Here is a 27,735-nt window from a genome sequence, read left to right on the forward strand (position 1 = left end):
AAATGATGCAGCAGTCACTTTCTGGTGCCTGAAGCTGCACCATTTAAGATGGAATGGGAAAATTCAAACAAGAAGCTGGCAAATAAGAAGCTGACTTCAGCTTTGTGTAAGAAGGTGCTAACGTTAATCTATCATGAATATCTACACGGATTAAGGAATGCTATAACTTACCGCTACAAAGCATTAAGCATCACTGTAAATAAATAACTACTACATAACGTTAAGATCCCCTGAATAGACTATTAAATGAAATAAGCTTAATATAAAACCAGAGGAAACGTAATTACATCAACAGGTTCTTTGTGCCTCACCAACCACACGGCCATATCTACACATCAACATCACACAAACAATACCCATCACACAAACATGAGCGTGGATCACTGCGTTCCCTCCGTTATATAATCCTAGCCCACTTTCTGAGTGCAATATTCTTGAAATAGCGTAATTTTGGACAGTATCTTTCTTAAACTGCCGCTCTGTAATGGTACTGAATGCAGTCCAGCAGCGATGTTGACCTCCCCAAAATGGCGGCACCGTTGACGTGGAGAATGTGTTGTATATGCTCCTATATAGCACCAAAAAGGGTTCTTCTACTGTTAAAAGCTTGACATCGCAACAGTAACAGAACCGTCTTTGGTGCCATACACAGCTATTTTCAAAAAGGTTCTATATACAACACATTCTCCATCAATTTGAAGACCCATCTCGCCATGCAAAGAAGCATGAAATAGTTCTATATAGAAATCATGGTTCTAGATCAATTGTTTCCGTTACTAAAGAACCCTCGAAAAACCATCTTTATTCAGAGTGCAGACTTTTATATGAATCTTGTTGATGTCTCAGTTTCATTTCTTAGACTACATAAGAATTTTTAAGCAAGGGTTTTATCTAAAACACTGTCTAGGTGTTCATATATATAGACTTTTAGCATATAACAAACACAGATAACTAACACATATAATAGAAAGAACCAGAAAAGCTTTGGAAATCCCACTTACGCTGGATTTATTGCACACAGTTGATCATGAACAATACAAACAAGAATCAGAGACTTATTTCACATACATCAACGTCAAAGCAAGGACTCGCAGTCGTGTAGTTAAGAATGGGGAGGATGTAAGATGTGTTCACAGCACCTCGCCAGAGAAACCCTGTCATAAACATGGAAGAGCAAGAAAATTCCTCCGAACTCGGACCTGGCAGCGCGGTGTCGGAGTTTATCTTGAGCCATGACGTGATAACATGTTCACAAGCCACCAAAGGGTAAACTTGGGTCATGTTTACATGACATTGTCTGACACTTGGGACTTAGTCCAGGTTTTCCTTTATTATTTATTTGCATGCTTGTTTTTAACAGGGTCAGGACTGTTTACCACAAACAAACCTTGCACTGAATGTACTTGATTCTATTCGTCCATTATTACCACATGAACAAAGTATCCTTAATAATAAAGGTGCCACAACCACTTCTGGTTGCCTGTTTAAAAACGAGATATGTGAGTGTGAAGAACCTTTTAGAGGTTCAAAGAAACGTCACATAATGTACAAGGTGCCAGAAAAGGTTCTTTACACAAAGCTGTTGCAGAACCACTTTTGGTTCCGTTTAAAAACGAGATATCTGAGTATGAAGAACCTTTTAGAGGTTCAAATAAACGTCACATTATGTAAAAACTGCCATAAAAGGCATCTTCTTTCCCTAAAGAGCCCTTCAATGCATGGTTCCTTGGAGAACCATTTTTGTACATGAGATATATGAGTGTGAAGAACCTTTTTAAAGTTCTCATGATAAAAAGGTTCTAGGAAGAATTGGTAAAAATATCTTCTTTTAGGCTTCAAAAAGTTTCTTCACACTCACAAATTTCTGTTTCAAACATGGTTATTCAGGGAACCAAAAGTGGGTCTTGCTCAAAGAATATTGCTGCTCTTTTTAAAGGGGTTGGTGAGGTTCTATAGCAGTTTAGGGGTTCTGTTACAATTCCTTTACAAGTATGTGGAAGTTATTTAAACTTAGAGGTTATTCACTCACATCTCATTCACAAAAAATGATTAGGAACCATTAATTAAAAGGTTCTTTAGGAATCTAAAAGTGGTTCTTCTGTGGCATCGCTCAAAGAACCGTTTGTGGCATAAAACTCACATCCCAGTCACAAAAATGGTTCTCCAAGGAAACCTCAATTAAAAGGTTCCTTAGGGAACTAAATATATTTATTTTATTTTATAGCTTGGTAACACTTTATTTTGATAGTCCACTGTAGATGCTTTGTGGATAGGCAGTCTGTCTATAACTAATATTCAATTAAATATTAATGAAATCAACTATCAACCCTAATCCTGACCTTAGCTACAATCACCAGAAGATTTGATAATAATTAAGGTATCCGTAGATCAGAAGTGCTCAATCCTGGTCCTGGAGATCTACCACCCTGGAGAGTTCAGGTCCAACACACCTGGCTCTAATATTTAGGTGCCTCTGAAGGCGTTAATTACCTGGATCAGGTGTGCTAGATTAGGGTAGGAGCTGAACTCTACGAGGTGGTAGATTTCCAGGACCAGGATTGGGCACCCCTGCCGTAGATCATCTATAAGGGAAATAAAGTGTGACAGACAGCTTTAAGAACCCTTTTTGGTACCTTTATTTTTAGGAGTGCACATCAAGTCAGTTTTGTCTTTATGTTTCACAATAACAATTATTCATGTGAAAATGATGTACGGATTTGATTCAAGTAAATTCAACTGTCACTGTGTTTTCAGTGCAGAATTCAACTCCCTAAATTTGCTCAACTACCCGATTTGATCTTGACCACAACCAAATTTTGATGAGTCACACTGCACACTCTCACGATCAGAAAAAGAAAATAAAAACTCACTCCAGATGGTATCACGCTGATGGTGATAAGGGAAAAAACGCCACATCATCTGAGGATGCCCTCCTCACTGTTTTATGGTTTAGGATCTAGCGTTTCATGTTAAATTATTAAAAAAAGATTATGCTTCGATATCTTAAGCAGAACCAAACAGCAGTTTCAAGTTCGGGGCAATCAATCATAATAAAATGATATGTCTTTTGACAGTTCCAGACAACAAGAGTGTGTTATTGTCTCAAATCCCTCACAGTACAAAATAAACTGGCAAATGTAGTTAAATATATTTTCATTTCCAGAAGCCCTAGTATTTCCTTTTCAAAAACAAGCCACCAATTTTTAAGAACACAGCAACAGTCTTGTGCTTCATGTAGAAAAAAGGACACTTGTATGCTCTAATATTTTAATATAGCCTAGTGTTCTGCTTTATTTCTCACAATTCTCTTTTGACTGAATTGCCTCCTTGCCTTTGATTAAGGAAGTATTGCAGTGGTACTGATCATATATATCCTGAATTTGAAATCCTTTGGTAACTACAACACATACATGGTTGCACAAACCTGCGTACGGTACAAAACAACCACTAAATGATTGACGATAACGGACGACTGAATCAAGACATTAATTACCTATTTAGCACTGTAATGCATCATGTTAACGGTTTTATACCAAGATTTATTGACATCGTTACACTGGATTTGATATGTTGCACAATGAAAACATAGCCTACTTGTTTCTTGATATGAGAGGTATAAGAGGGCACCTTGAATTATGGGATATATGGAAAGGATATGAGCAAGAAACTCACATCATTAATAGGTGGATAAGCATGTAGAGTTTTTGTATCCAGATTAAATATTTCAGTCCGTTTAGCTCTTTAACCTTCTTTGTATCATTTTCGCAGCTTACAGGGTGTTGTTTAGTTTCTCGTAACTTCACAGTCCTTCATCTTAATGCAAACACAGCACAGCAGTCAAAATAATCACTGATGTAGACGTTATTGATTGACAAACACTCCCACTCAAAGACAACACTCGTCAATAATTGCCATCTGTTGTGCCGTATTCCAAAGCATCCACATTGGTAAACACAGCCCACATACCAATCTCTCGTTGGCAGTGGTGAAAGAGTGTATCAACTGCCCGACTTATGTCACTTCAATGCGGTCAAGTCACTGTTCAGGGATCACTGAAAAGCCGTGAATCACAGCAGTGAAACAAAGCATCCATGTGTCTTGTATTTTTGGACAATGGCAGGCTTAACAAGTTGAGGAACGCCGCCTCTGCAAGTATGTGTAGACCTTGACGCAATGGTCCCAGCAATCTAAAACCAGGAGCTGTCCTTTATGGGTAACAGCAACACCCACGGGGCACGTGAGGCCCTCCTGAATCAGAATGTTATAGCCACCTTCCTTGGGGAACTGCAGGATTTCCTTCCGGCCACTGTCCGTAACTAGCAAGTCTCCGTTGGCGTCCACACACATGCCGGTGATGCAACGGAAGTCCTCAGTCTCGGAGAAGAAGTGGCTAAGCTGTTTCCCCAGCTGTCCATCTGTGCCCACCGACCCGATGGAGAACCCACCCTCCAGGTGGTGTTCATTATGTCTGTTCTCAATGTTAAGGCCCAAGCCCTGGGTAAAGTACACTGTACCCGAGGAGTCACAAGTCACAAATTTGGGCCTGACAGCTGAGCACAACCTGTTGTAGTTCACCACCCCAACGTTACGATCCACGGCCAGGCACCACAGCTTCCCTCCCTCTACGTCCGACACCACAAACTGACCCGAAGGCATGGCGGCTATGCCCCAAGGCTTGATGAGCTGGTTCTTATGGCAGGCGATGCAGTGGCCATCCGTGGTGTAAACCTTGACAGAGTTGTCGTAGTTGTCCGTGACCCCGATGAGACCCTGAGGGGTAATGGCAATGGACAGAGGGATGAGATTGGGCAAGTCAGCACCCAGGAAGCTCAGGACAAAGTTGTCGATGCTGCTAGGGTTGCGGCGGATCTCCCGCTGGAAGCCCTTGCGGTTGAATATCTGGATGCGGTAGTTGCCTCGGTCTGCTACCAGCACATCTCCTTGTGGAGTTACGCAGATGCTCACTGGCAAGTTGAACATGCCAGGGAGGTTTCCCTTGCAGCCCATCTTCTTTACAAACTGGCAAAGCTGGCCCCCAGATGCACCTCCTGTTGCCGCTGGAGATGGTCCTCCTCCATCCACAGACTTGGATTTGAAGCTTCCAGGTGAGGCACACACGGCTTCCTCTACAGCAGTTATCATGTCTACATCTCGATACAGTTCCAAAGGGGCTGCAGCGGCAGCTATCTCCAGGCCATCCTCCTCATCTGTGTTAACTGTACATGGCTTAATCGTCAGCTGACCAACGTCTAAAGACTGTGGGTGCTCTGTCTTGACCAGCTCAGGATCCTGCAGCTTCAAGAGCACGGGCAGACTGCTTTTTAAGTCAAGCTCCTCCTCGTCATTGCCACCGCCCTCTTCCAGCAAAGCAGTGTCGGTCTGCTTGATCCTCATGGTGAGGTAGTCGCAACGAGACACCACTTGCACCTCTGCAATGTTCAGGAGGTATGTCTGCTCTTCCAAAATCTGAGCATTGAGCTTCTCCACCTCCGCCATGGAGGCAGCAAAGGCACGGCGCGAGCGGCCTAGCTCTTCTTGAAGCCGGAGCTCCGCCCTGGCGTACTCCTGCTGCACGGCCTTGTACTTGAGGCGGAAGGATTTCGACACGCTGTCTATGGCTGCTTTCTTCTTCTGAATATTGGTCATGGCCTCTCGGAGGTTAGCCAGCTTCGCGCCCAGGTCCTTCCTGCGCTGCTCAGCAGCCGTGCGGATGGTCTGCACAGTGTGGCCTTGATGCTGGTGCCCTTCGCCCTTGCAAGCATCGCACAGCACCACACCACAGTCGCAGCAGTACTGCCGCGGCAGACGATTCTTGCAGGACTTGCACATGAGGCCGGCCGCGGAGCTGCACGAGCTTGCGCAGTCGATGATCTTCAGCACGGTGAGGTTGTCGGCCAGCTGGGAAATGCTGCTCATGCGGGACACCTTGCTGCAGAAGGGGCAGCGCACCCCATTGATGGTGCTGGCTAGGAGCTTATCAAGGCACTGCCGGCATACTGAGTGCCCGCACTGGAGCAGCTTGGGCCGGAGCTGGTCCTGATTGTACGTCTCCAAGCAGATGGGGCACTCCAGCACCTCCCGCACCAAGTCTGGATCCAGACATGATGCAGTGGCCATGATGCATTTCACTGGCTTGTGCATTGAGTGGGAGAGACAAGAAGAAATCCCACTGAGTCATTTACAGCAAGGCATTATGTAACATGATAATGTGTGATCTTGCAGCATTTTAACTCGACACAAGCGCGGCAGATTAAGTTAACTGCATTTCACTCAGTCTAAGCGTGGTGTAAAAGAACAGCCATCGCTTGATCTGAGTCTTAGAGTGCAGTATTTATTCATGAGACCCAACAAGTAAGTGGGACAGCCATTCCCTGTGGTAGTGGCAGGCACAGGTACACTGCTGTTGCTCATTTACACACGTATATAACATATAACAATATAGAATTATTGATTACAGTGTTTCAGAAGTTTCCTCTGGCTGCCTTTCTACCTTCAGCCAAGGTTGTTAACTTGTTAGCTCAGTACCACACCTACAATGACGGTGCTAAACTGACAGTTTTGTTATCATTATTGTACCTAGCTTGTTATTATAGTTTATTGTGGATGCTCAGGCTTATAAAATGGGTAGAAAATAATATCTGGGTCTCTGTCATTTTACTGCAGCTAACGTTAGCCAGCTAGCCAGCCACAAGTTAGCTGAATAAGGCTGCTCAAGGCTTATATAAGCAGCTGTTTGCTTTACGTTTTGAAGCCTTAAATCTCACTCACTGCGATATCAGCAGCAAACAGACCACACTGTAGACGCGCTTCTGCTGATTTAGACGTTTGCACAGATGTTGCTCTGCTACTGGCAGCCATGCTAACGGCTAAAGCAAAACGCTGTGGCTGAAGAAGCGAAGCAAAAGGCCCCAAAACAAAAGCAAAGGCTGCATCATGACCAACTCGGTGCGGCAATATAGAGGCAGTGCGGAGCGGCACAGTAAACAATCCGCTATTAATAATCAGCATGAGAATAAAATAACAAGCTGCGGTGCATTTTCTATCTGCAGTAATGCTTACCTTCCCACTTCAATGTCAGCCTGAATGCGGTGTGTGTGTGTGTGTGTGTGTGTGTGTGTTTGTGTGTGCGTGTGCACGACACTGCGGAGCGGTGACGTCATGGGCGTTCGCCGCCGGTGCGTTCTGATTGGTGAAAACCCGGAGCGGATGCTGTCCACTGATTGGCTTAGAGATCGATCCATCATTTGTTATTAAAAAGATAAGAAATTAAATTTTATTAGAAGGAGACTGAATTCACTGCGCTAGAGCAGATTAAACAGCAGCGCTGGTACTTCTCAATACTAATTATAAATATTACATAATAATAATAATAATAATAATAATAATAATAATAATAATCATTGTTGTTGTTATTATTATTATTATTATTATTATTATTATTATACGTTATTATATACAGTATCGTTGTGTGATATTATAATATGGAATATTAATATTGTTATGTAGTGTAATATATGCGCAATTTATGAATCATACATAAATAAATAGTAAATAAATTACAAATAATATTAACAAAAAATGACCGTCGTAGTATTGTATATTCATGTTCTGTATTGGTCCTATTAATTATACCACCAACAACAAACACAACTACATCAACATTATATTAATAATAATAATAATTAGAAAAATAAGGAGTATTATTACTATTATTTATTTTTATTATTAGTTTTTTGTTGTTGCTGCAGTAGTATTGTAGTATTGTGCATTGTTAATACTACTACTACTAATAATAATAATAATAATAATTATATTATTATTATTATTATTATTCTCTCGCTGTCGAATGTTTAAACAAAATAATATGTACATCTTTATATCTATTTTCTATCGTTTGAACATAACAGACCAGCACAGCCTTCATCCCTGTTCAAACTCATTGCCCAGTTTCTTCTGCTTTTTAGTGTAATACCACTTCTTGCCGCCAGATGGAAGTAAAGGTCTGTTTTAAAATAGTTGCACTCAAACTGTCCGTACAAAGTACAAAGAGTGAACATCTGGACCCAAAGGCAGTGTGGCATGACGTGTGGACCGCTGCTTACTCACCTGCTGGCGAGTATATGGCCAACACTTCCCGCCATCCTTTTAAATACTGCTTGGAGTGCTTGGTGTCACTGTTGTATGGCTGCCATGGACTTTATTCGGCACGCAGACGTTTTTAAAGCAGAGGCCTGGACTTCATACTGATGTATTCCAATAATGTTTGTGCAGTTTTGCTTAATGAATAAATACACACACACACACACACACACACACACACACACACACACACACACATAAAAACTGCTGGAGTCTCATCTGCTGCTGCACAGTTTGTGTTGGTCATCCTCTAGTCCTTCATCAGTGGTCACAGGACGCTGTTGGCTGGATATTTTTGGTTGGTGGACTATTCTCAGTTCAGCAGTGACACTGAAGTGTTTAAAAACTCCAGCAGCACTGCTGTGTCTGATCCACTCAGACCAGCGCAACACACACTAACACACCACCACCACGTTAGTGTTACTGCAGTGCAGAGAATGATGCACCACCCAAATAGTACCTGCTCTGTGAGGGTCCATGGGGGCCTGGCCACTGAAGAACAGGGTAAAAGGGGGCTAACAAAGTATGCAGAGAAACAGATGGACTACAGTCTGTAACTGTAGAACTACAAAGTGCACCTATATAGTAAGTGGAGCTGATAAAATGGACAATGAGCGTAGAAACAAGGAGGTGGTCATAATGTTACACCTGATCAGTGTATGTATGTATATACACCATTATGATCCTTTACATTCTGAAAAAAATCCCATCAACATTATAAAACCATTAGGAACCAACAGAAACACTTAGTGTTTTCTGTGGGGTTGTTTTTCAGCAGGGAATAAAATGCAGTTTACATGTTCATCCTCAGTCCAGTCGGTAGGGCTAATAATTATCCTAATGACTGTTAAGGTGAATTACGGTGGGTGAATCAGTGCTGAATAACGCGCCTCAGCGGTCCGCGCTGCGGTCCGCGCGCGCAGTCACGCATTTCAAATTCAAATTTTAACGGAAACCTAACGGAAAGGCGAAGCTCAGTCCAACGGTCCTAAGAACCGCTACAGGTGAGGAAAACAGTTCATTTCACCGTGTTTTAAGTCTTAAAATGAATATCCTGAGATATATTAACAGACTTCCATTCAAGTTTTATCAGTATTTTAGATAATCAACTCGTCCATTTATCCTGGTCTGCTATCTTAGGTCAGGATAACTAACGCAAGATAGCAAACTAGCCCAGCTTTGTTCCACAAGGCAGGTTAGTGTTGGCGTAATAGCTGTTATTTTCCTCAGAATGGTTTGATAGCGGGTAAATATCATTTTTAATACTTTGTGAAATAGCTGGCAAGTCAGTATCTAGCACGGCAACCGCTAATTTAGCGAACAAAGTGGGCCTTAAAGGGAAAATCCACCGATTTTCTACATAATTAACTGGTTTAGATGTAAACAGAGTCGTTTAGAGTGGTTTGGTCTGAAATGCTCTGTTCTACAGAAACTTACCGAGTCAGAATTGTTTACAGTGGTGGTGATAGGAACCAGACGTCCACCTCTAAAAGCTCCCTTACAGAAAGTTATTACATGGAATGCTTACCTATACTCTACCTGATGTCTGAAACATTGTTTTATGATTATTTTGTGATTAAGTTTTGGCCTCGGATGTATATTTACCACTTTATTTTAGTCCACTCATGGCTGAGATGTACACGCGGGGTGTGGTGATGCAAAATAGTCCCCAGAGAAAACTTATTTGTTCAGATTTATGACTATGATCTTCATCAACATGACATATAAAACTCAGAAGACGTGTAGGTTCACTGGTGGTTTTGTATAGTAAATACAATGGTTATATTTGTGTTGTAGTCATGGTGACCCCTGATTCCTATCACCACCACTGTGAAGAAATCTGAGTCTCTATGAATGATTTCACACCAAACCACTCTGAATGATTCAGTTTACATCCCAATGACTGAAATATTCAGAAAGTTAAAATTGTTTGCCAGCAAGTGTTCAGTCCCTGATTGGCATCTGGCAGCAAGAATGGGCAGCTCCGCCGTCCGGAAATGGCACGTACTGGCATGCACCTGCCATCGATAACTGGTAACGAGTGCCATCTGCCGCTTACACCGCTCGGTAAGTGGCACTCACCAGTGGCACCAGCCCCACAGAAATGGTGCCTGCCTCTCAACAGCTCCTGTGAGTAAAGCAGTGACTCTGGACAGCGGCTGCTTGGATATTTGTGGGGCTGGTGCCACTGGTGAGTGCCACTTACTGAGCGGCGTGAGCGGCAGTTGCCACTCGTTACCAGTTATCGATGGCAGGTGCCATTCGCTAAGTGGCACATGCCAGTATGTGCCATTTCTGGATGGCAGAGCTGCCACTTCCTGCTGCCAGATGCCAATCAGGGACTGAACCCCCTCTCTTGTTTGGAGTCTCCTGTAAGTTAGCTTGTGTCCGGTGCTGTAATGGTCAGTAAATTACCATGTAAGTTAGTTTGTTGTCTGTTTGGTGTGAGGAATCCTGATTCCAGATCGGCTATACATTGATTTCTCGCTTTAAATGTTTTACTGTGCAGTCAGTCATATTGTTATTGATTTATTAATTAATGTTCCAGTGTACATGTCGTAAAGTAAAGAAGCTTGTAAAGTAAACAAGTGTGTTAGCAGACCCATGACACTAAATATCTGGCAAAAAATATTGAGTGATACTTGAGTGTGGGATAACTTGAGTCAACATAGCAAAGTTAGGGACTATTTTTTTTTTTCAGCACTCAGCACTTTTAGGCAGAGGCCCATTCATTCCCACATAAAACCAATGAGTTCACCACACTGAGTTCTTATTCCATGTCTGAAGTTAATAATCAAACACATTGTTCAATGTCTGTTCTCAATGTAAGGGTAGAAAATGTACTAAAGGCTGTAATTTTTGTCAGTCCATCATTAGATCCATATCTAACAACATTACCAGAAATGAATTATTCTTTAATCAGAAAGTACAACACTGAAAGGCTTTGTGTCACTCTTAAAATAAATGGTTCTTCAAGGGTTTTTAGTGAAGACAGTGGTTCTAAAAAGATGGATAACCACTTATATAACTAAATGATTCTTTGCATGGTGAAGTGGCTCTTCAGATGGATGGAGAATGGGTTGTATATGATTCTACGCAAAATGTTTTTGAAAATGGTTCTATATGGCACCAAAAAGGGTTCCTCCATTGTTACAAGCCTGATGTTGTAATAATAGCAGAACTCTTTTTGGCGCTGTATCCTAGTGTTTCAGTTACGTGACGTTTCTTTTGTGGCCACCATATTTGGGACAGAATTTCTGGCTTCGCTGCTCCGCATGATTGTAACTAGAAGGATGGCTAAAATTACTCCCCTTACTTTGGAAGAGAAAAATGTCACCTCAACAAAGTCAGTAAAATAGGCTGTGATCTTTATACAGTTTCCTCCTGAACTCTTGGTCCCACTTAAACTGGCAGAAAGCTACCAAATTTTTCCTGACATTTATATTTATCTCATACTCAGCCCCTCTCCCTGTTCTGGAGAGTCTCTCAGAGGATTGAAAAGCACAGAAGCCCACCGGCTCTTCACATCAGGGTGAGTGAAGGATCTCGTGGTGTTGCATAAAGAGAAGAAAAACTCTTTGTTTTCTTGGGAAGAGTAAGATGACATCAGCTAATTAACATGAGATCAATGCTGGCCTTTAGATAACTTTAGCTAATGTTAACAGCCGAGAGATGAACAGTCGTCCCCCTAACGGAGCTGCGGACAGCCGGTATAACTTTACTCTCTGTTTCTGGAGATTTAAATAAGATTTGAATGGAGAAACATAAACGTTAAATATCAGACTGAATGTCGTGGGTCTGAAAACGACGTCGTGTTTCGACAGACGTGATTTTGTAAGTTTGTTAATGCAGTTAGTTCAGAGTTCAGCTCCAGTCCTGCAACCCCTCCACTGCATAACTGTGGTCTCCTGGTTAAAATACCTGATATTATTAGCTAATTAATCCCTTCTTGAGCTGAACGAGGTGTGAACAGCAGAGAAACACTAAACTATACAGTGCAGCGGCTCCAAGCCTGGAGTGAAAACACTGAATTAAAGCTCTGTGTAGTCTCTTCAGTCTTGGTTTCTGTCGCGTCTTGCAGGTGAATCATTCACAAAGCACAGCAAATGAAAGGCATCACGCAGCACAGTCACTCCCTGATTCGGTCCTTAAAATGGCGGCGACTATACAGTGTGACGTCATACGAAACCTGAGAATAGAACCCTTCTCAAAAAAGGTTCTGTATAGAACTATATACAACAAATTCTCTGTCAATATGAAGAACCATTTCACCAAAGGAACCATCTAAGCATGACATGTTTCTACATTGACTTTACGAAAGAACCTTTGAGGTACCATTTTTTTTAAGAGTGTACTGTTTGGATGGTGAGAGCCAACTCCTCACATACAGCACAACTAACATGTTTGGCAGTTTGATTAAATAAACAAACGTAGACTACTGTAAAGGCAAATGTATATACAACAGAATTTCTACTGAAGTTGTGTTTCTATCTCATCACATAAAAAAGTTTTCATTTTTTGTACTGTAATTGTCCCCAGCAGTTTTCAGTACAAAGTGATGCCCATTACCACTCTTAGTTGAGTAATTCTTAGTGATAATCATGTTGTATTGGATCGACAGGCCTTCATTCACTCCGAAACATTACTACATTTAAATATTTCCTATGTCTCGTGAGACATGTTGGCTGTTATTCACCACACACAATATGTAAGCCACATTTTCTTATTCATTTTCATCTCGAATAACGATTACATTTTGAAATACCCAGTTTCAGGATTTCTTCCAATCCACAAGTCAAACTCCGACCAGATTAGTTTTGAAACATCGGCCCCAGGAGGCCATATTTATTATTCAAAACATAAAGTCCAAAAAAGTTTCCAAAAAACTCAAGGTCAGAATGCAAGTCTGGTTCGCTTGATGTATGTGATTAGGAAGTGCAGTGAGCCTCTATCAATCAAAAGCGCTCTCAGTGATGACAGCTCCATTGTGAGTTTGGGTGCATTTCAGGAGAATTTTCCTCAGGCTGACCGGTCTGAGCTCCGATGCTGGACGGTTAGCTTTGCCCCAGTGCTCAGACTCCAGTATGAAAACAGGACGGCTTTGGCAGCAGAGTATAATATTTTTTTTTTAATCCAAATCCGCACATTCTGTGGAATGAGAGAATCCCGGGGCTTCACTACAAAGGAGAACATTGTATAGTTCTCTGATTGAATGAATACGTATGTTTTCTAATGTAGTTTTCTGTTGCTTAAAGTAGAAAATGCAGGCTTTAAAACTAAAAGGGAACTTTCAGCTGAAAGCTGAAAATGAACTTGTGTGCCTGCGGTAAAAAGTCTGAGGTAAGGGACTACTTCATCTCAATATGATTAAGAGCACTGCAGGAAATGAGTCACTTAAAAAGCCCAGTTTCTCTGCCCACTGCCAGATTGGTGACTTTCTTGAATGTGTTTGGATTTAAAGAGTTATTTGAAGGAAAACTACGCACTTAATAATGGTTGTTCGAGGGTTCTTTAGTCAGGGCAGTAGTTCTGTTTAGAGTTGCTCTAAAGAGAAGTTGTTCATTCTTTAAAAAGATGGTTCTCCAAGGGTTCCTTAGTAGAAAACATTGGTTTTGCATAATTAAATTGTTTGTCAGATTGGTGAAAAATGTGTTGTATATTAAAGCAATGAGCCACGAGTGGCCATGGGTTACTGCGATTTTATCACGGGGAAGAGAGTTCTTTGAGTGGCTTATTGCTTATTAATTGACATAAACAAGTTTTCCGCCAAGAAATGTAGTTCTTTTAGAGTACGGTATTGTTGCTAAGCAACCACTGACCACTGAATGAGGAGAAGAATGTTCGGTCGCCAATCACTGTAAATTATACTGCAGACATTTCATAATTTTTAAAAACTTTGTTGTATAACAGTGAACATATGATAACACAGCACTGTTTAATGCAAGTACTTTCAGTTTATAAGTAGTTTTTGGTCACCAAATCACCACCATGAGTCTTCTGCCAGTCTGACGATGACACTTTTCTCACGCTAGGGTTGAATCTCAAATAGCTCCCTGCTCCCTACATAGTGCACTACACAGGAATTTAAATACTGACAGCCCAACAATGCAAAATATCGCTAAAAATGGTCATTTGAGATTCATCCACATTCATACGAGACAAGCAGTCACTATTCGACAGCAGAAGCTAGAATTTCTAAATTTAATGTTACACAGCACACTTGTTAGCTAGCTAGGGAGTACGGAGCCGTTTGGGATTCAGTCTGGGTTTGACGCGACTTCTGGCTGAAACACAGACATTTGAAGCGTGTGAGACATTCAGGTGACATTCTTTAGACTTTTATATTGCCATTTTTCAATAAATCATATCATGAGTACTTTAATTTAAGCTTGTGGTATTAATGTTGGAGTTGTTTAGCATCTTTTAGCCTGTTGTCTAGCTGACCAGCCTAGTTCTAGTTCCGAAAATAAGTTTTCCGACTCTCAGTTTAAACAAAAACGGGTTCTTGCTTCATCAGTTCACCTGGTGCGATCAGCATTAGAGTCAAAGATTAATCCATTAACAGCAGAAGGGTTTTTCGTGCCTTGGGGCAGTGATAGAGAGTTCAGTTGTTGTAAACCAGTCACGGCAGTGGATTTTGCAACGGCATCTAGCGCGGCTCAGCCAATCAGATTTTAGGACCGGAACTATCTGTTTTATAATGTTCAATATAATATCAATTCATAATATGAAACGTTGGACTTTTTCATAATTCCAAACTTTGGAATTGTAGTTATGTAGAAGAGTCTTGCTCAAATCCTGCCCTTCACGCACACAACAGTTCTTATCATCCACATAACTCAACATCTGTTCAGCCATCATACAACACAAACAGTCAACACTCAATAATTATCCCCCTCCCCAAAGCAGCGAAGTTTTCTCTCCGCCTGGCTGGGTAAGAATGAGAAGGCACTTATTTATCCAAACAGGGGCAATTTATCACTCTTACTTTTTATTTCCTCCCTAATAGATCAGTGACAGTTTGAGATATTTACGCTAAGCAGAAGTAGAGAAAGTACATCCAGATGAGGTTGTAATTAAGCCAAACCAGGCATGTAAATTCCTTAATGCACAAGTCCCTAATTGTTCAATATCAGAATTTAGGTCTGAGCATTTTTGAACTCAGGGGCAGCACCAGTTTGTCGCTATTAAACTTTTCACTTCATTAGGATGCATCAAAACTGTATTTTGCTCCAAAGTTTTCAAAGTACAACTGAAGAAGTCTCAAAAACCATGTTTACATGCAGCCTAATAATCTGTTTATAATCTGACCAATAGTTCAGTCGATATAGAATATGTCCATGTATGCACCTCAGTCGGAATAGACTAGTTTGATTGAGGCCATTCTGAATACAATTTCTATCTGAGGTGGGTAATCCCGTAAATAATCCATTAAATAGAAGAAAAATAACCATGTAAATGCCTGTATCTGATTCCATTCCCAATCTGAAAGTTTAAGTACATTCTGAGCATGTGCATCACGTCATAGTGAAAGTTTATACCATTCAACATGGCGGAGCGAAAACTGGTCTGCAGAGGAGACGAAGTTTATGCTCTGATCTTTAAAAGACTGAGGTGAGACGGACGTCCGGCTTATGTGTGTCAGAACACGACATCTTCCTTTCGCCTTCTTTAATAAGGACATGTGAAGTACGTTTTTCTAAATCTGTCATATTTTTAAAACAATTAAAAACACAAGCACTGCTGACTGCTGCTCATCTCACTCTGACTGGACTAACGTGATGCTCGTTGTTGTGGTAATGTCTACACTAAGCGGTTCTCTACGCATGCGCGTCATTTTGAATCAGATTACTTGTGGTGTGCATGTAAATGGAGATTTTAGCTACGTTCACATTACAAGCCTCATTTTCCACCATTTACAGGCTTTAACTTCTGTTTGGCGCTGCTGCCATGGTAACGCGTATGTTCAATACACAATGTATTGTGTTGTGCAATGTGTTCAGAAGACATTGAGCCACTGTGACAGTATTCAAGAGACTTAGAAGGAAATTTCGTTTAGAGTCAGATTTTTCACCATGTGTCATGTTTGCATGCATAATCTGGTTTCCTGGGGAAGTAGTGGGGGTCTACTCAGGAGGAAGTTTCTGTGGTATTTGAATGTCATTTATTTTGATGTGAAATGTCAAAAACAACTTCAATTAGTTGAGTGTACTAAAAAAAGTCATGCAAAGTTATTGCTTTGAAAAAATGTTACCCAACAGGTTCCAGCCTAAATAACATGATGTATGAGTTTAATGGTTTCACAGAATTCAGACACTCGTGGATAAAGAAAGAGAAGTAAGCTTTAATGTTGAAGTCAGAATCCAAAGTCGTCGTCAAAAAACAGGCAAAAGGTCAAAACACATAGATCAGATATCCAGGGCAATCAATCCAAAGGGCAAATCCAAAAAACAGAGTCGAAAAGAACGGGTAATACAGGTCATGCACAAAATCAGGATCACAGATAGAACGCTCAGTAGTTTGCAAAATGAAATAATACCTCGCAAATACATACATACATCATCTAAACCGCTTATCCTTCTGGGGTGCTGGAGCCTACCCCAGCTGTCATTGGGCGGAAGGCAGGATACACCCTGGACAGGTCGCCAGTCCATCGCAGGGCAGACAGACAGACATACACAGTCACACACACACACACACATTCACACCTGGGGGAATTTTAGCATGTGCAATTGGCCTGACTGCATGTTTTTGGACTGTGGGAGGAAACCCACGCAGACACGGGGAGAACAGGCAAACTCCACACAGATATGACCCTGGTCGAATCGAACCCAGGCCATTCTTGCTGTGAGGTGACAGCGCTACCGACTGCGCCACCGTGCCGCCCCCTCGCAAATAACTAACGCTAAAGCCCGGGCTTATAAGCTAAACTGAGGAAGTCGCATGATCAAAACACACAGGTGTAACACATCAGAATTCGGGCGATCGAGAACGCTGATAGGAGCGTATGGGGAGATCAGAAGTCAGCTGCTCTCCCTGTGTATTCTGGGAGATGGAGTCTGTGTGCGTATTGAGGTTTGTAGGAAGCGTCAAAGTCATGTGATCTCCCAGGCGATTCTGGGAGATCGAGTCCGTTTCTTCCGCTTCGCTCGTGACATTCGTGACAATTAGTTGTAGTTACTTTCTAACATTCAGTGATCCACACATCTGCAGCAAGTTAGGTTAACCTGAATGGAATATTCTTCCTTGTGTAATGAGTTCGCATCAATTAGAACAACACCATTATATTAAATAGACTGTTTTGAGCAGTATCTATAATATGGCTGGTAAAGAGAAACTAATAAGAGAATACATACATCATCTAAACCGCTTATCCTTCTGGGTCGCGGTGGGGTGCTGGAGCCTATCCCAGCTGTCATTGGGCAGAAGGCAGGATACACCCTGGACAGGTCGCCAATCCATCGCAGGGCAGACAAACAGACCTACACATTCACACCTAGGGGCAATTTTAGCATGTCCAGTCAGCCTGACTGCATGTTTTTGGACTGTGAGAGGAAACCGGAGTACCCGGAGGAAACCCACACAGACATGGGGAGAACAGGCAAACTCCACACAGAAACAACCCAGGCCCTTCTTGCTGTGAGGCGACAGCGCTACCCGCTGCGCCACCGTGCCACCCTTGATAAGAGAATAACAACATGCAAATATGCATATTTAACATGAGAGTTTGCTATGACACAAAATAAAATTTTGCAATTTTGAATTATATTTCTACTTTATAAGAAAGAGAAAAGAAAAGAAGAAATTTCTAAAGTTAATGTTACACAGCACACTATTTAGCTAGGGAGTAAAGAGCCGTTCAGGATTCAGCCTGGGTTTGATGCTACTTCTGACTGAAACATGGACATTTTAGGCGTGTATTCCATTCAGGTGACAATCTTTAGACTGTTATACTGCCGTTTTTCAGTGAATCATATCGTGAGTATTTTAATTTAAGCCTGTGATATTAATTTTGGAGTTTAGCATGTTTGCTATCTTTTAGCCTGTTAGCTAGCTGACCAGCCTAGTTCTAGTTAAGAAAATAAGTTTTCAATCAGGAAACCTTTTTGAAAATGTTAGTCTGGAGTGTTCTGTGAGCTGAAATTGCAATGATTATGATGGTGATTCATTCTGTTGGTTACTATGAGTAAAAATAAACAATTAGCATAAGACGGACATGTTTTTGATTGATTTTCTGTTCTCTTGGATTCAGGCTGAGTGCTAAAACATTGATACACAGCAAGACAGGCTTTATTTTTAATCACAAATTGAGTTGCATATTTAATATCATATACTGAAAATCAATGCAAACTGAAAGACAGAGCTAAATATTATTTATTTTATAATATTTGTAATATTTATTGTTATTTATATGTCAAAATGTGTTTTAGAGCCGGTTTGTGTGATTTTGAAGGAAAGAGAGAAAGTGCATTCATTGTGTTGAATGGGACACTGCAGTTTTTATCGCCTTTTATCGCCTTTATTGTTGGAATGTGAAGGCCAAAAAGCAGAGCAATAATATCAGGATTTTAGGTGATTTTCCAGGCCAAATTACTCACAGATGCTGACATCACAGCTCGATGATGTCATGCTTGCTAGTTTAGGGGTGGGTCTGCTGAATGTCCTGATATATGGATCATGTTCGTACCTTAAACTCTTCGGAAGTTATGAAGGCTAGAAGTGACCTATCGTTTTGGTTAATTTCAACAAATCAATAGACTAAAAAAAAGTTTTTTGAGTTAGTTAAGTTTACAATTTTCATATTCAACAGAATTATTCTAGTTGTTTCATTAAGCAAAAAAATAATTAGTATCAAATGACAACATGTTTTAGCGATAGCTGGAATTACAGAGGGATCAAAATAAAGGTCAATGCCAGTGAGGCTTCATTAGTAAAGCCTACACAAATGAACTTCTCAGTTTGATGTTTGCTGTTTCGAGGCCCCTTTAACCAGGAGCTCCCAACAATTGCTTGGTCTGTTTGCCCTCTACATGAAGGCAGCATCAGCCCATAGATGACTCTTGTCACTTTCCCCACCACAGAGGCGACAGATCAGGGCAGCCGACGGGAGCTGAAGGCCGTCCCGTTCATCAGCTACCTGTCTGACCTGCTGAAGTCCCAACTCCTGTCAGATGACCTGGTGTCCGGCGTGGAGATCCGCTGCCAGGAGAAGGGCGTGTGTCCCACAGCGTGTCACCTATGCAGGCAGGCAGGCCGAGAGAGCCCTAGCCCCACCCCTGTCCTGCTGGAGGTCAGCCGCATAGTGCCCCTCTACAGCCTGGTGCAGGACAATGTCACCAAAGAGGTGAGAGAGACAATCAAAGTGCAACAGTTTTACAGTGTATGACTGTGTGTGCATACTGTACCAGTCAAAAGTTTAGGCGCACCAATTCCTTAATCATAAAGACATCTTGATCTAATGGTTTATACCTGATTGCTTGAAATTTGTTTTCGAATTTGGATATGTGAAGTTGTTTAGCTGTATAAAGCTAGTCTGCACCAGGTGTTGAAGCTGTTGTGGCTAAGTTTAGCGCATACTCTAATATAAAGCAGCTTCTAGTGGCTTAAAAACTGATCGCTTACCTGGTCAGCGACAAGAGTTGGCCAAAAAGTTGTTTTCATGTTTAAGACAATGGTTACAAAGAAATTGTTTCCTCTGCTGTCCTGCTGTTCAAACAGAGTCAGCAACCTGATCTGGGTTGCTAGATTAGACAGGATCATTGGGTTAGCAATTTTAATAATAACAAGAAAAAAACAATAAGACTTAAGGGGGTAGTTAGTCTTTATTTTAAAATGTGTTTTTTTAAAATGTACAATTTAAGTTATTCACATGAAACATTTGTCAATCTTACACAAGATTTGAATATTTGAGATAATATTTAACAGAATATTTGAAAATGCAGCTCTAGACAAAAAAAACCAAGCAAACAAATAAATATTTTTTAAATGCCCCCAACATATACTGTTAAGCAGCTAACGCTTGCGACCTATTCCATGCCCTCCAAGTTCTCCAACTACACTCACAATCTGTGTTGCAGTAATAACAGCTTTACAACCCCATTTCCAAAAAAAAAACAGTTAGTGCTGAGCTGAGATGTTGATAGAAACAAAAGCCCATGTTGAAACACCAAGTTCTGTATATGTGACATCACAAACATCACAACTAACTGGTTGTCTGATGCAGTTAATTTGCCAGAAAAGTGGATATTCTGGTCATCTTGGCCAAAAAAACAGGCCTGGAAATTAATTTAAAGAAAATAATGGGAATTAAAATGCAACTGCAATATTAGACAGAAAAAAAGACAGTTTTTTCTGTCTTGAAATAGGGAATAACGTGATAAAATAAATCGGTCCTTTTGAAGCAAACCCCAAACCACTTCTTCAAGAGAACCAGGAACTGGCTGTCTGTATTGCTCCCAGGCTTGAAAACAGCTTGACCTAACGTACTGAACTCTGGGGGACTGGAAAAAAGTTCATTTTAAGAGAGAAAAAGAAAGAGAGAGAGAGAGAGAGAGAGAGAACGAGAGAGAGAGAGAGAGAACGAGAGAGAGAGAGAGAGAGAGAGAGAATAGGGTGACCAATATTGAGTCACCTATATAATTGCAAATTGTGATAGGGGTGTGAACTTGTATGAAATCATGTTTATAGACTGCAGCTGACGTCAAAAAAGGTCCAAAAAGATAGAAAAAAGTGATGTAATCACCGCTGGTTTCTCTAAACCTTTCATTTGGCATTTGATTACAACAGCTGAAATGAAACCCATCCTATTAATGCATTAAATTAACCACATCTAGAGATTGCCATTGTTTTACTGCAGGTCACATGTATGTAAGCTATTGTAATTAAACTTTCTCAGGAAATTAAAGAAGTATGAGGCTCTTATTAAAAATAACCTGTTTTTATTGCAGTTCATGCCCCAGACCAGTTACACTGAGAGTGTGTAGTTCAAGGCACAACTATAAAATTGTCCAGCAGATGGCGTGAATGATTTGCTTTCTAAATCAGAAGCTCAGTTCTTGTTTAAGGGATATCATGAAAAGAGAAAATAAAAGGACAGCACGAGAGAGTGTATAAAAAAAGAGAGAAAAGGAGCATGTTGGCTGTACATCCTTGCACCTTCCCCTCATCACAGGCCGAGAAATATGACATATTCTGTCCTCGAGGAGACACTTATTCAATTAGCAGCCCAGTAGCCACTGTATCTTCTGAGTCACTGAGTTAATGAGGATATTAAATCGTGTTTGGAGCAGATTGCCATTGCTCTCGTTTTTCCGCATCATCCCTCTCTCCGCTGACGTCTAGGAGGATGCAATTAGCCAGCGTCTGTTTGTGCTGCAGCGTTACGAGGCAGACACGAGAGTGAGTCAGAAACCAAATGGCCCGCTTTGGCCCGGCACGTCCGTGACAGCTTCAAAACCAGGGGAGTGGGACGCTCTCCTTGTTTCTCCTGCTAATTATGTGTCTGACTGAAGTCGTAGCAAAGTGACAGGATGTGTGTGTGTGTGTTTGTGTGTTTGTGTGTGTGTGTTTGTTTGTTTTTGTACATTTTCAGAAATGTCCTGACTTTGTTGGAAAACTAGAAGTAAACAGGGTTACCAACTGAAAGCATAAAAACATTTATTTTTGATTACTGAGCTTAGGGTTAGGATTAGTTTTAGAGTTAGGCTTATATACGCATCACATTCAGTAGTTAGCCAGACGGTACTTTATATATTTATATATATATATCAGCCTGTATAATTCTAAAAGATTGAAAAATGGCCTTGTAAAATTGAATTATGACTTTTTTTGGTATCTCCACCTAATGTCCTCAGATGGCATGGGGTATATTCTTGCATTATATAACATATATAACATATTCAGGACATCTTATTGTTATAGGTACTTACATGTACATAATACGTATGAGACATACTGTGCTTATAGGTACTTACATATTATCCCTTTGTTTTTTGTTGCTTTTTTTACTTTTTTACATAATTTGAACACATCAGTTACACTATGCATTATGTCAATGATGAACGGATAAACAAAAATATTCCAAAATGACCTAGAATAAGATCTTGTTCCATTAACTTCCATTCAAAGTTAATGACGTCTGTTCGTTCTCCTGTAAAGTTACTTTTTTTTGGAGATATAACGTTTTGTCCTGACAGTGAGGACATATCATACATATGGATCGTTTTTATGTCCCCACATCCTGACATAAACAAAGGCATGTGTGTGTGTGTGTGTGGAGTGTGTATGGGTTTGCATGGAGTCTGCACATTTCTGTTTGTTTACCTATTGACAGTCTCCCACTAGAGACCGTCTGCTATCGATCTTCATTCTCCCGCACCGTCCAGCCTTTTGTTATTAGTGACACGTACTGAGGACATCGCTTTGTGCTGCGCCCAACCCTCCCTGCCCTGTACACACACACACACTCACACACACACACACACACAGACACAGACACACACACACACACACACACATCTCTTTCTCTTACACACTTTCATGCAAACACTCTCATGCACATATAGAGACACACATGCACACTCATTCAAACACATTCAGTCTTTATCACGCACATACAGTGCTGTGCAAAAGTCAGGGACCATCCTTCATTTATTTCATTTCCATTCAGTTATTCATTTTTCAGGAGATATTTCTGAGGAGATTTGATATAAGACAATCCACTTCCACAAGGAAATGGAAAATTGGGTCTCTTAACAACTGTTCAAGACCTGGTGGACCACAAAAACTGCCCCCATCAGATGCTTAAAGTTTTCATATTTGAGAGAGGAGAATATCAAGCTCCACTCTTGCTTCAGATCTGAAAGTACCCACAGAACTATGAATAATGGCCTCCACCATAGCCCAGACCTCAACATCACTGAATGAGTTTAGGTGACCTGGATCACAAGAAGCAGTAAATGCTAAGTCATCTTCTAAGAGGTAAGGAAAAAACATCCCTGTAGGTTTCTTTGAAAAAATGAAAGCAAGTCTCCTGAAAAGAATGGAAGCTGTAATAAATGCTGTAATATTTACGCTAAATACTGAAAAAAATATACTGTATTTAGTTGTTGAGGCTTCTGTTTCATTTTCTGTTAAATGTATGTTTTCTGTTGTTTTTTTGGATAGAAAAATGACCAACTTAGTGTACTTACAGGCCATTTTGACTGGAAATTATATAAATGAAGGGTGGTCTCTCACGTTTGCGCAGCGTTGTACAAACACGCAGGTGCACAGAGAAAAGCAACAAATGAAGAGAAAAGCAACAATAAAATGCTGATCAGATACAGAGAGACTGGAGAGTGCACTCACATGGCAAGAAAGCATCCTCAGTCCTCAGTCACAGCATCCAGACAACCTGTAATCCAAGAGCCATTACTCTCAGACAGGAGTTCCTAGTCATGGCTCTGGAATATCCCTGCAGTGCAGATTTTAGGCTGTGTTCACATTACAAGGCATATTGCTCAAATCTGATCTCTCTGACACGATGATTAACACTCGTTTAGGCAAGTGATTCAAATCTGTCATTAATGTGAACAAACCGTTGTCCTGAAATGACCCTCATGAGCACATCCTACTCAGTAACGTCACGTGAATGAATCACGTGCATCATCAGCAAACAAACTAACGAGCAGAACGAGCTTCACTGTGAAGATAATAAAGTCTGATCAGCTCTCAGCTGTTCATTTTTAGAGCGAGACGAAGGAGAAAAAGGTGAGATGTTCTGCTTTTCCACTGTTTACAGGCTTTAACTTCTGTTCGGCGCAGCTGCCATGGTAACGCTGAATGATGGCGCACGTGCAGTGGAAAAAAAGCACATGAATTCCGATCTGAGCGTCACATTAAGGTCACATGGCCACGAATCGGATCCATATCCGATCTAGGACCACATATGAAAGTGGCTCAGGTCGGATTTGAAAAGATCAGATTTGTGTCCACACAGCTCTGAAAACATCAGATCTGAGTCACATTAGGGCAAAAAATCTGATTGGTGCCACTTCAGCATGGTAATGTGAACATAGCCTTAGTGTTTTTCCTGCTCTAACATACCTGAATCAACTCATCAGCCTATTACCAAACCTTTCGAAGGTTAATCTGGCTGTGGTAGGGCAGAGAATGCACTAAGCTGCTTTAAGGGGCCCAGGACGAGTTAGTCGATATCGGATGCATTTGATCTTGTACATAGTTTTGAACTAACAGAACTAACTAACTAACTAACACCCTATAGAGAGCAAGTCCACATTACAAGCTTTGTACTGAGACATAAATGGTTTCAGATAATGCATAACTAATGGCCTTAAATGTAATTACTGAATAATAAGCTGTAGAATGTAAAAGTCTGGGAATTTAAGAGGTCCAGAAGTAATTGTCACTGCTGTAGTCAGTAGAATTTGAAGTGTGACTTCAGTGTTCGGGGACGTGCCTCCAAGTGACTTCTGAAGTTGGAGGGCTTGTAGTGCAGTGTGAGTTCCTTGAGAAATCATCTCTTATGATACTGTGAGCTCTGGGAATAGGTTTGAGACCATGAATGTTATGAGATTGTCCAAAACATTGCTTTGGTTCATCAAGCTATTTACAGGGGGCCTGCATGATGATACACAGTAGAGCCACACAATATATAATTTATTAATTGTCTCGATTTGAATAATGCTATTTGCAAATGAGTCCTCTAGCCAATCACAGTGATACACCGTTCAGGCATAACATTATGACCACCTCCTTGTTTCTACGCTCATTGTCCATTTTATCAGCTCCACTTACTATATAGGTGCACTTTGTAGTTCTACAGTTACAGACTGTAGTCCATCTGTTTCTCTGCATACTTTGTTAGCCCCCTTTTACCCTGTTCTTCAGTGTCCAGGACCCCCATGGACCCTCACAGAGCAGGTACTATTTGGGTGGTGGGTCATTCTCAGCACTGCAGTAACACTGTTGTGTTAGTGTGTGTTATGCTGGTATGAGTGGATCAGACACAGCAGTGCTGCTGGAGTTTTTAAACACTGTGTCCACTCTCTGTCCACTCTATTAGACACTCCTACCTTGTCAGTCCAACTTGTAGATGTAAAGTCAGAGATGATAGCTCATCTCTTGCTGTACAGTATGAGCTAATCATCCTCTAGTCCTTCATCAGTGGTCACAGGACGCTGCCCACAGGACACTGTTGACTGGATATTTTTTGGTTGGTGGACTATTCTCAGTCCAGCAGTGACACTGAGGTGTTTAAAAACTCCAGCAGCACTGCTGTGTCTGATCCACTCATACCAGCACAACACACACTAACCATCCAAATAGTATCTGCTCTGTGAGGGTCCGTGGGGGTCCTGACCACTGAAGAACAGGGTAAAAGGGGGCTAACAAAGTATGCAGAGAAACAGATGGACTACAGTCTGTAACTGTGGAACTACAAAGTGCACCTATATAGTAAGTGGAGCTGATAAAATGGACAATGAGTGTAGAAACAAGGAGGTGGTCATAATGTTATGCCTGATCGGTGTATATTACTGTGTGCTATGAACATCTTGATCAATCACAGTTCCAAATGATATGTGTTTGATCAGTCGAGGTATTCATGTAATCCAGTAAATTATTTTAGTCAAAATAAAGCAGAGCACATTGAATGTGTTTAACATTATAATCCAAAATATCGCAACCCTAGTATTTTGTCCTTGTTGTGCAGTGGTGCTGCACAGTGCTGTGGGCCCCAAAGACCTGCATCTGATAAATCAATAAACTAACATTAGTGGACTGTTGCCAACAGAGAGCTTGCAGTCCTGACCAACAGAATAACAGATAGCCTCTGCTCTAAGTTTGGTTAATGGTTTGGCAGTTACAGGAATGGGATCAAACAGTGCCTTCATTTATACCAGTACAGACGTCCAGCCAGTGGACCTAACTTGCGAGTTTGCTTACAAGGCTGCCTGGTTTCTGACGAGGCATGTCAACCCTATCACTGTGTCAATCTGACCATCATGGAGCCAGGCTGGGATAGGATTACTATCGGGAATTAGTCGGCTGCTTCCTTCAAAAACACTGTACCGGAAAAATAGGCCTTAGCAGGATCAAAAACACCAAACCAGCCAGGCTTCTCATGTGACAGTTCTGATCCTGTTTTCATCACGGTGGCCCCAACCGACTGCACACACACAGCCATACGGTCTGTCAAACAAAGACACACACAAAACACAGTGTGAGCTCTATGCATCTCCATCCTAGAGGATATCTTCTGTGTAATGCAAAGATTATGGGGGTTACTTATGGGATTTATGAAGAGAGGCAAAGCATTAGGGGGCATTTTTCCCATAACTGTAGTCATGGACTGTTGAGGTACTTTGATTAACCCTTACAAGTCTATTAATATCACTGTTGATTTGCTAGACTTAATTACATTGTTGTATAATGACTTATATTTACATTCAGCTTTTGACAAATTCAAAGACAAAAAAATAGGCTTCTAAAAAGGATGTGATGTGGATGTTTTTTGTATATGCAATAATCCATTCAATGTGGTTATATTTGTTTCTTAGCTTTTAGAATTTATCATTTGGGATCCATTTTTAAACAAGATCATTCATTTTACCACCCAAAAAATGTCAGGCGGTGAAGCCAGACATTACTGAAAAATATTATATTTTGCCACTGCTAAAAATGTGTATAAACTAGTCTTTGTACTTGGAATTGCCTTTGAATTTTATTTTTTAAATACATAAGCATTATTATATCAATAACACATTTTCACGGTTTTCCTGGGGTCACACCACCTGACTTGAAAACTGAACCTGCCTGATCATGACTCAGAAATTTTGAAAAGGCCACAAAGGTCAAGTGCAATACCCTGCCTATTCTTCCTGAAAAAACATGTCAGAATAAAAGTCCTTTGTGCTTGTATTGTAGAATAATAAAATAATGTAAATATGTTTTTATGTACTTATTGAATTATTTGATAGGAAAATAATGGACCCAAAAATGCACATTACGTGATTGACTCTTGGTTGATTGCTCTGTATTAACAGGTTCCAGACTGTATTCATTTTCCCGCCTTTGTTTCGATGTCAAACTGCTAACTGACTTTATATATTAGATTACAACTTTTCAGAAGTTGTTAACACTCAAGCGTTTAGTTTTGGCATTACTCGCAATCGCCGTGCTAGGCCACACTATTATTACCCTGTTAGTACCCTCAGAGTGAGAGTTCATAGAAACCCAGTAATCCGTTTTGTGGGACGAGTGGATTTCTCCTAATGAAATCTCACTCTTGGCCGCTGACACAAAGCAAAGAGAAAAACAAGCAATTAGGCTTCAGTCAGATATCCCTGTTTACTGATCCAGACGAATGAGCGCACTGATAAACCAATAAGCTAACATCAGTGGAGGTTGCCAACAAGGAGCTCGTAGTCACGACCCAGTGGGATGATGGAGGGCCTTTTCAACAAGCCGTACTGCTCGCTGACTCACAGCTCTGTATATCTCTCCAAACGGCTGTCATAAGCCGCTTCCCTGGCCGGTTTCTGCTTACAGACACCTCAGCCGAAGCCTGGGGAAGTTCTCAGTGCTCAGAGTCGA

At 41.0% G+C, this 27,735-nt stretch overlaps 2 protein-coding genes across 3 annotated transcripts in view; one reads left to right on the plus strand and one right to left on the minus strand.

Annotated features, from left to right (window-relative positions):
- Positions 1–27,735, plus strand: part of LOC118814606 (astrotactin-2-like) — a 697,894-nt gene that overhangs the window by 587,087 nt on the left and 83,072 nt on the right. Inside the window, exon 18 of the mRNA XM_036580304.1 lies at positions 19,221–19,483. Coding sequence (XP_036436197.1) covers positions 19,221–19,483 — 263 coding nt within the window. The remainder of the gene's footprint in view (positions 1–19,220; positions 19,484–27,735) is intronic.
- Positions 992–7,129, minus strand: trim32 (tripartite motif containing 32). 2 transcript variants are annotated; one of them, XM_036580662.1, is made up of 2 exons: positions 7,060–7,129; positions 992–6,132 (listed from the first exon to the last, which is right to left on the minus strand). In XM_036580662.1, the coding sequence occupies exon 2, from the start codon at positions 6,115–6,117 to the stop codon at positions 4,123–4,125; it is 1,995 nt and encodes a 664-aa protein (XP_036436555.1). In that variant the 5' UTR covers positions 6,118–6,132; positions 7,060–7,129; the 3' UTR covers positions 992–4,122. The 2 variants fall into 2 exon arrangements, with proteins under 2 accessions (XP_036436555.1, XP_036436556.1); XM_036580663.1 differs by having other exon boundaries at positions 992–6,128; positions 7,060–7,104.

Source organism: Colossoma macropomum, unplaced genomic scaffold, assembly GCF_904425465.1.
Source record: "Colossoma macropomum unplaced genomic scaffold, Colossoma_macropomum, whole genome shotgun sequence".
Lineage (NCBI taxonomy): Eukaryota > Metazoa > Chordata > Actinopteri > Characiformes > Serrasalmidae > Colossoma > Colossoma macropomum.

What these genes read in the sequence shown, in the direction of transcription:
- trim32 (XM_036580662.1), bottom strand. Translation starts at nt 6,117, where the DNA reads ATGGCCACTGCATCATGTCTGGATCCAGACTTGGTGCGGGAGGTGCTG.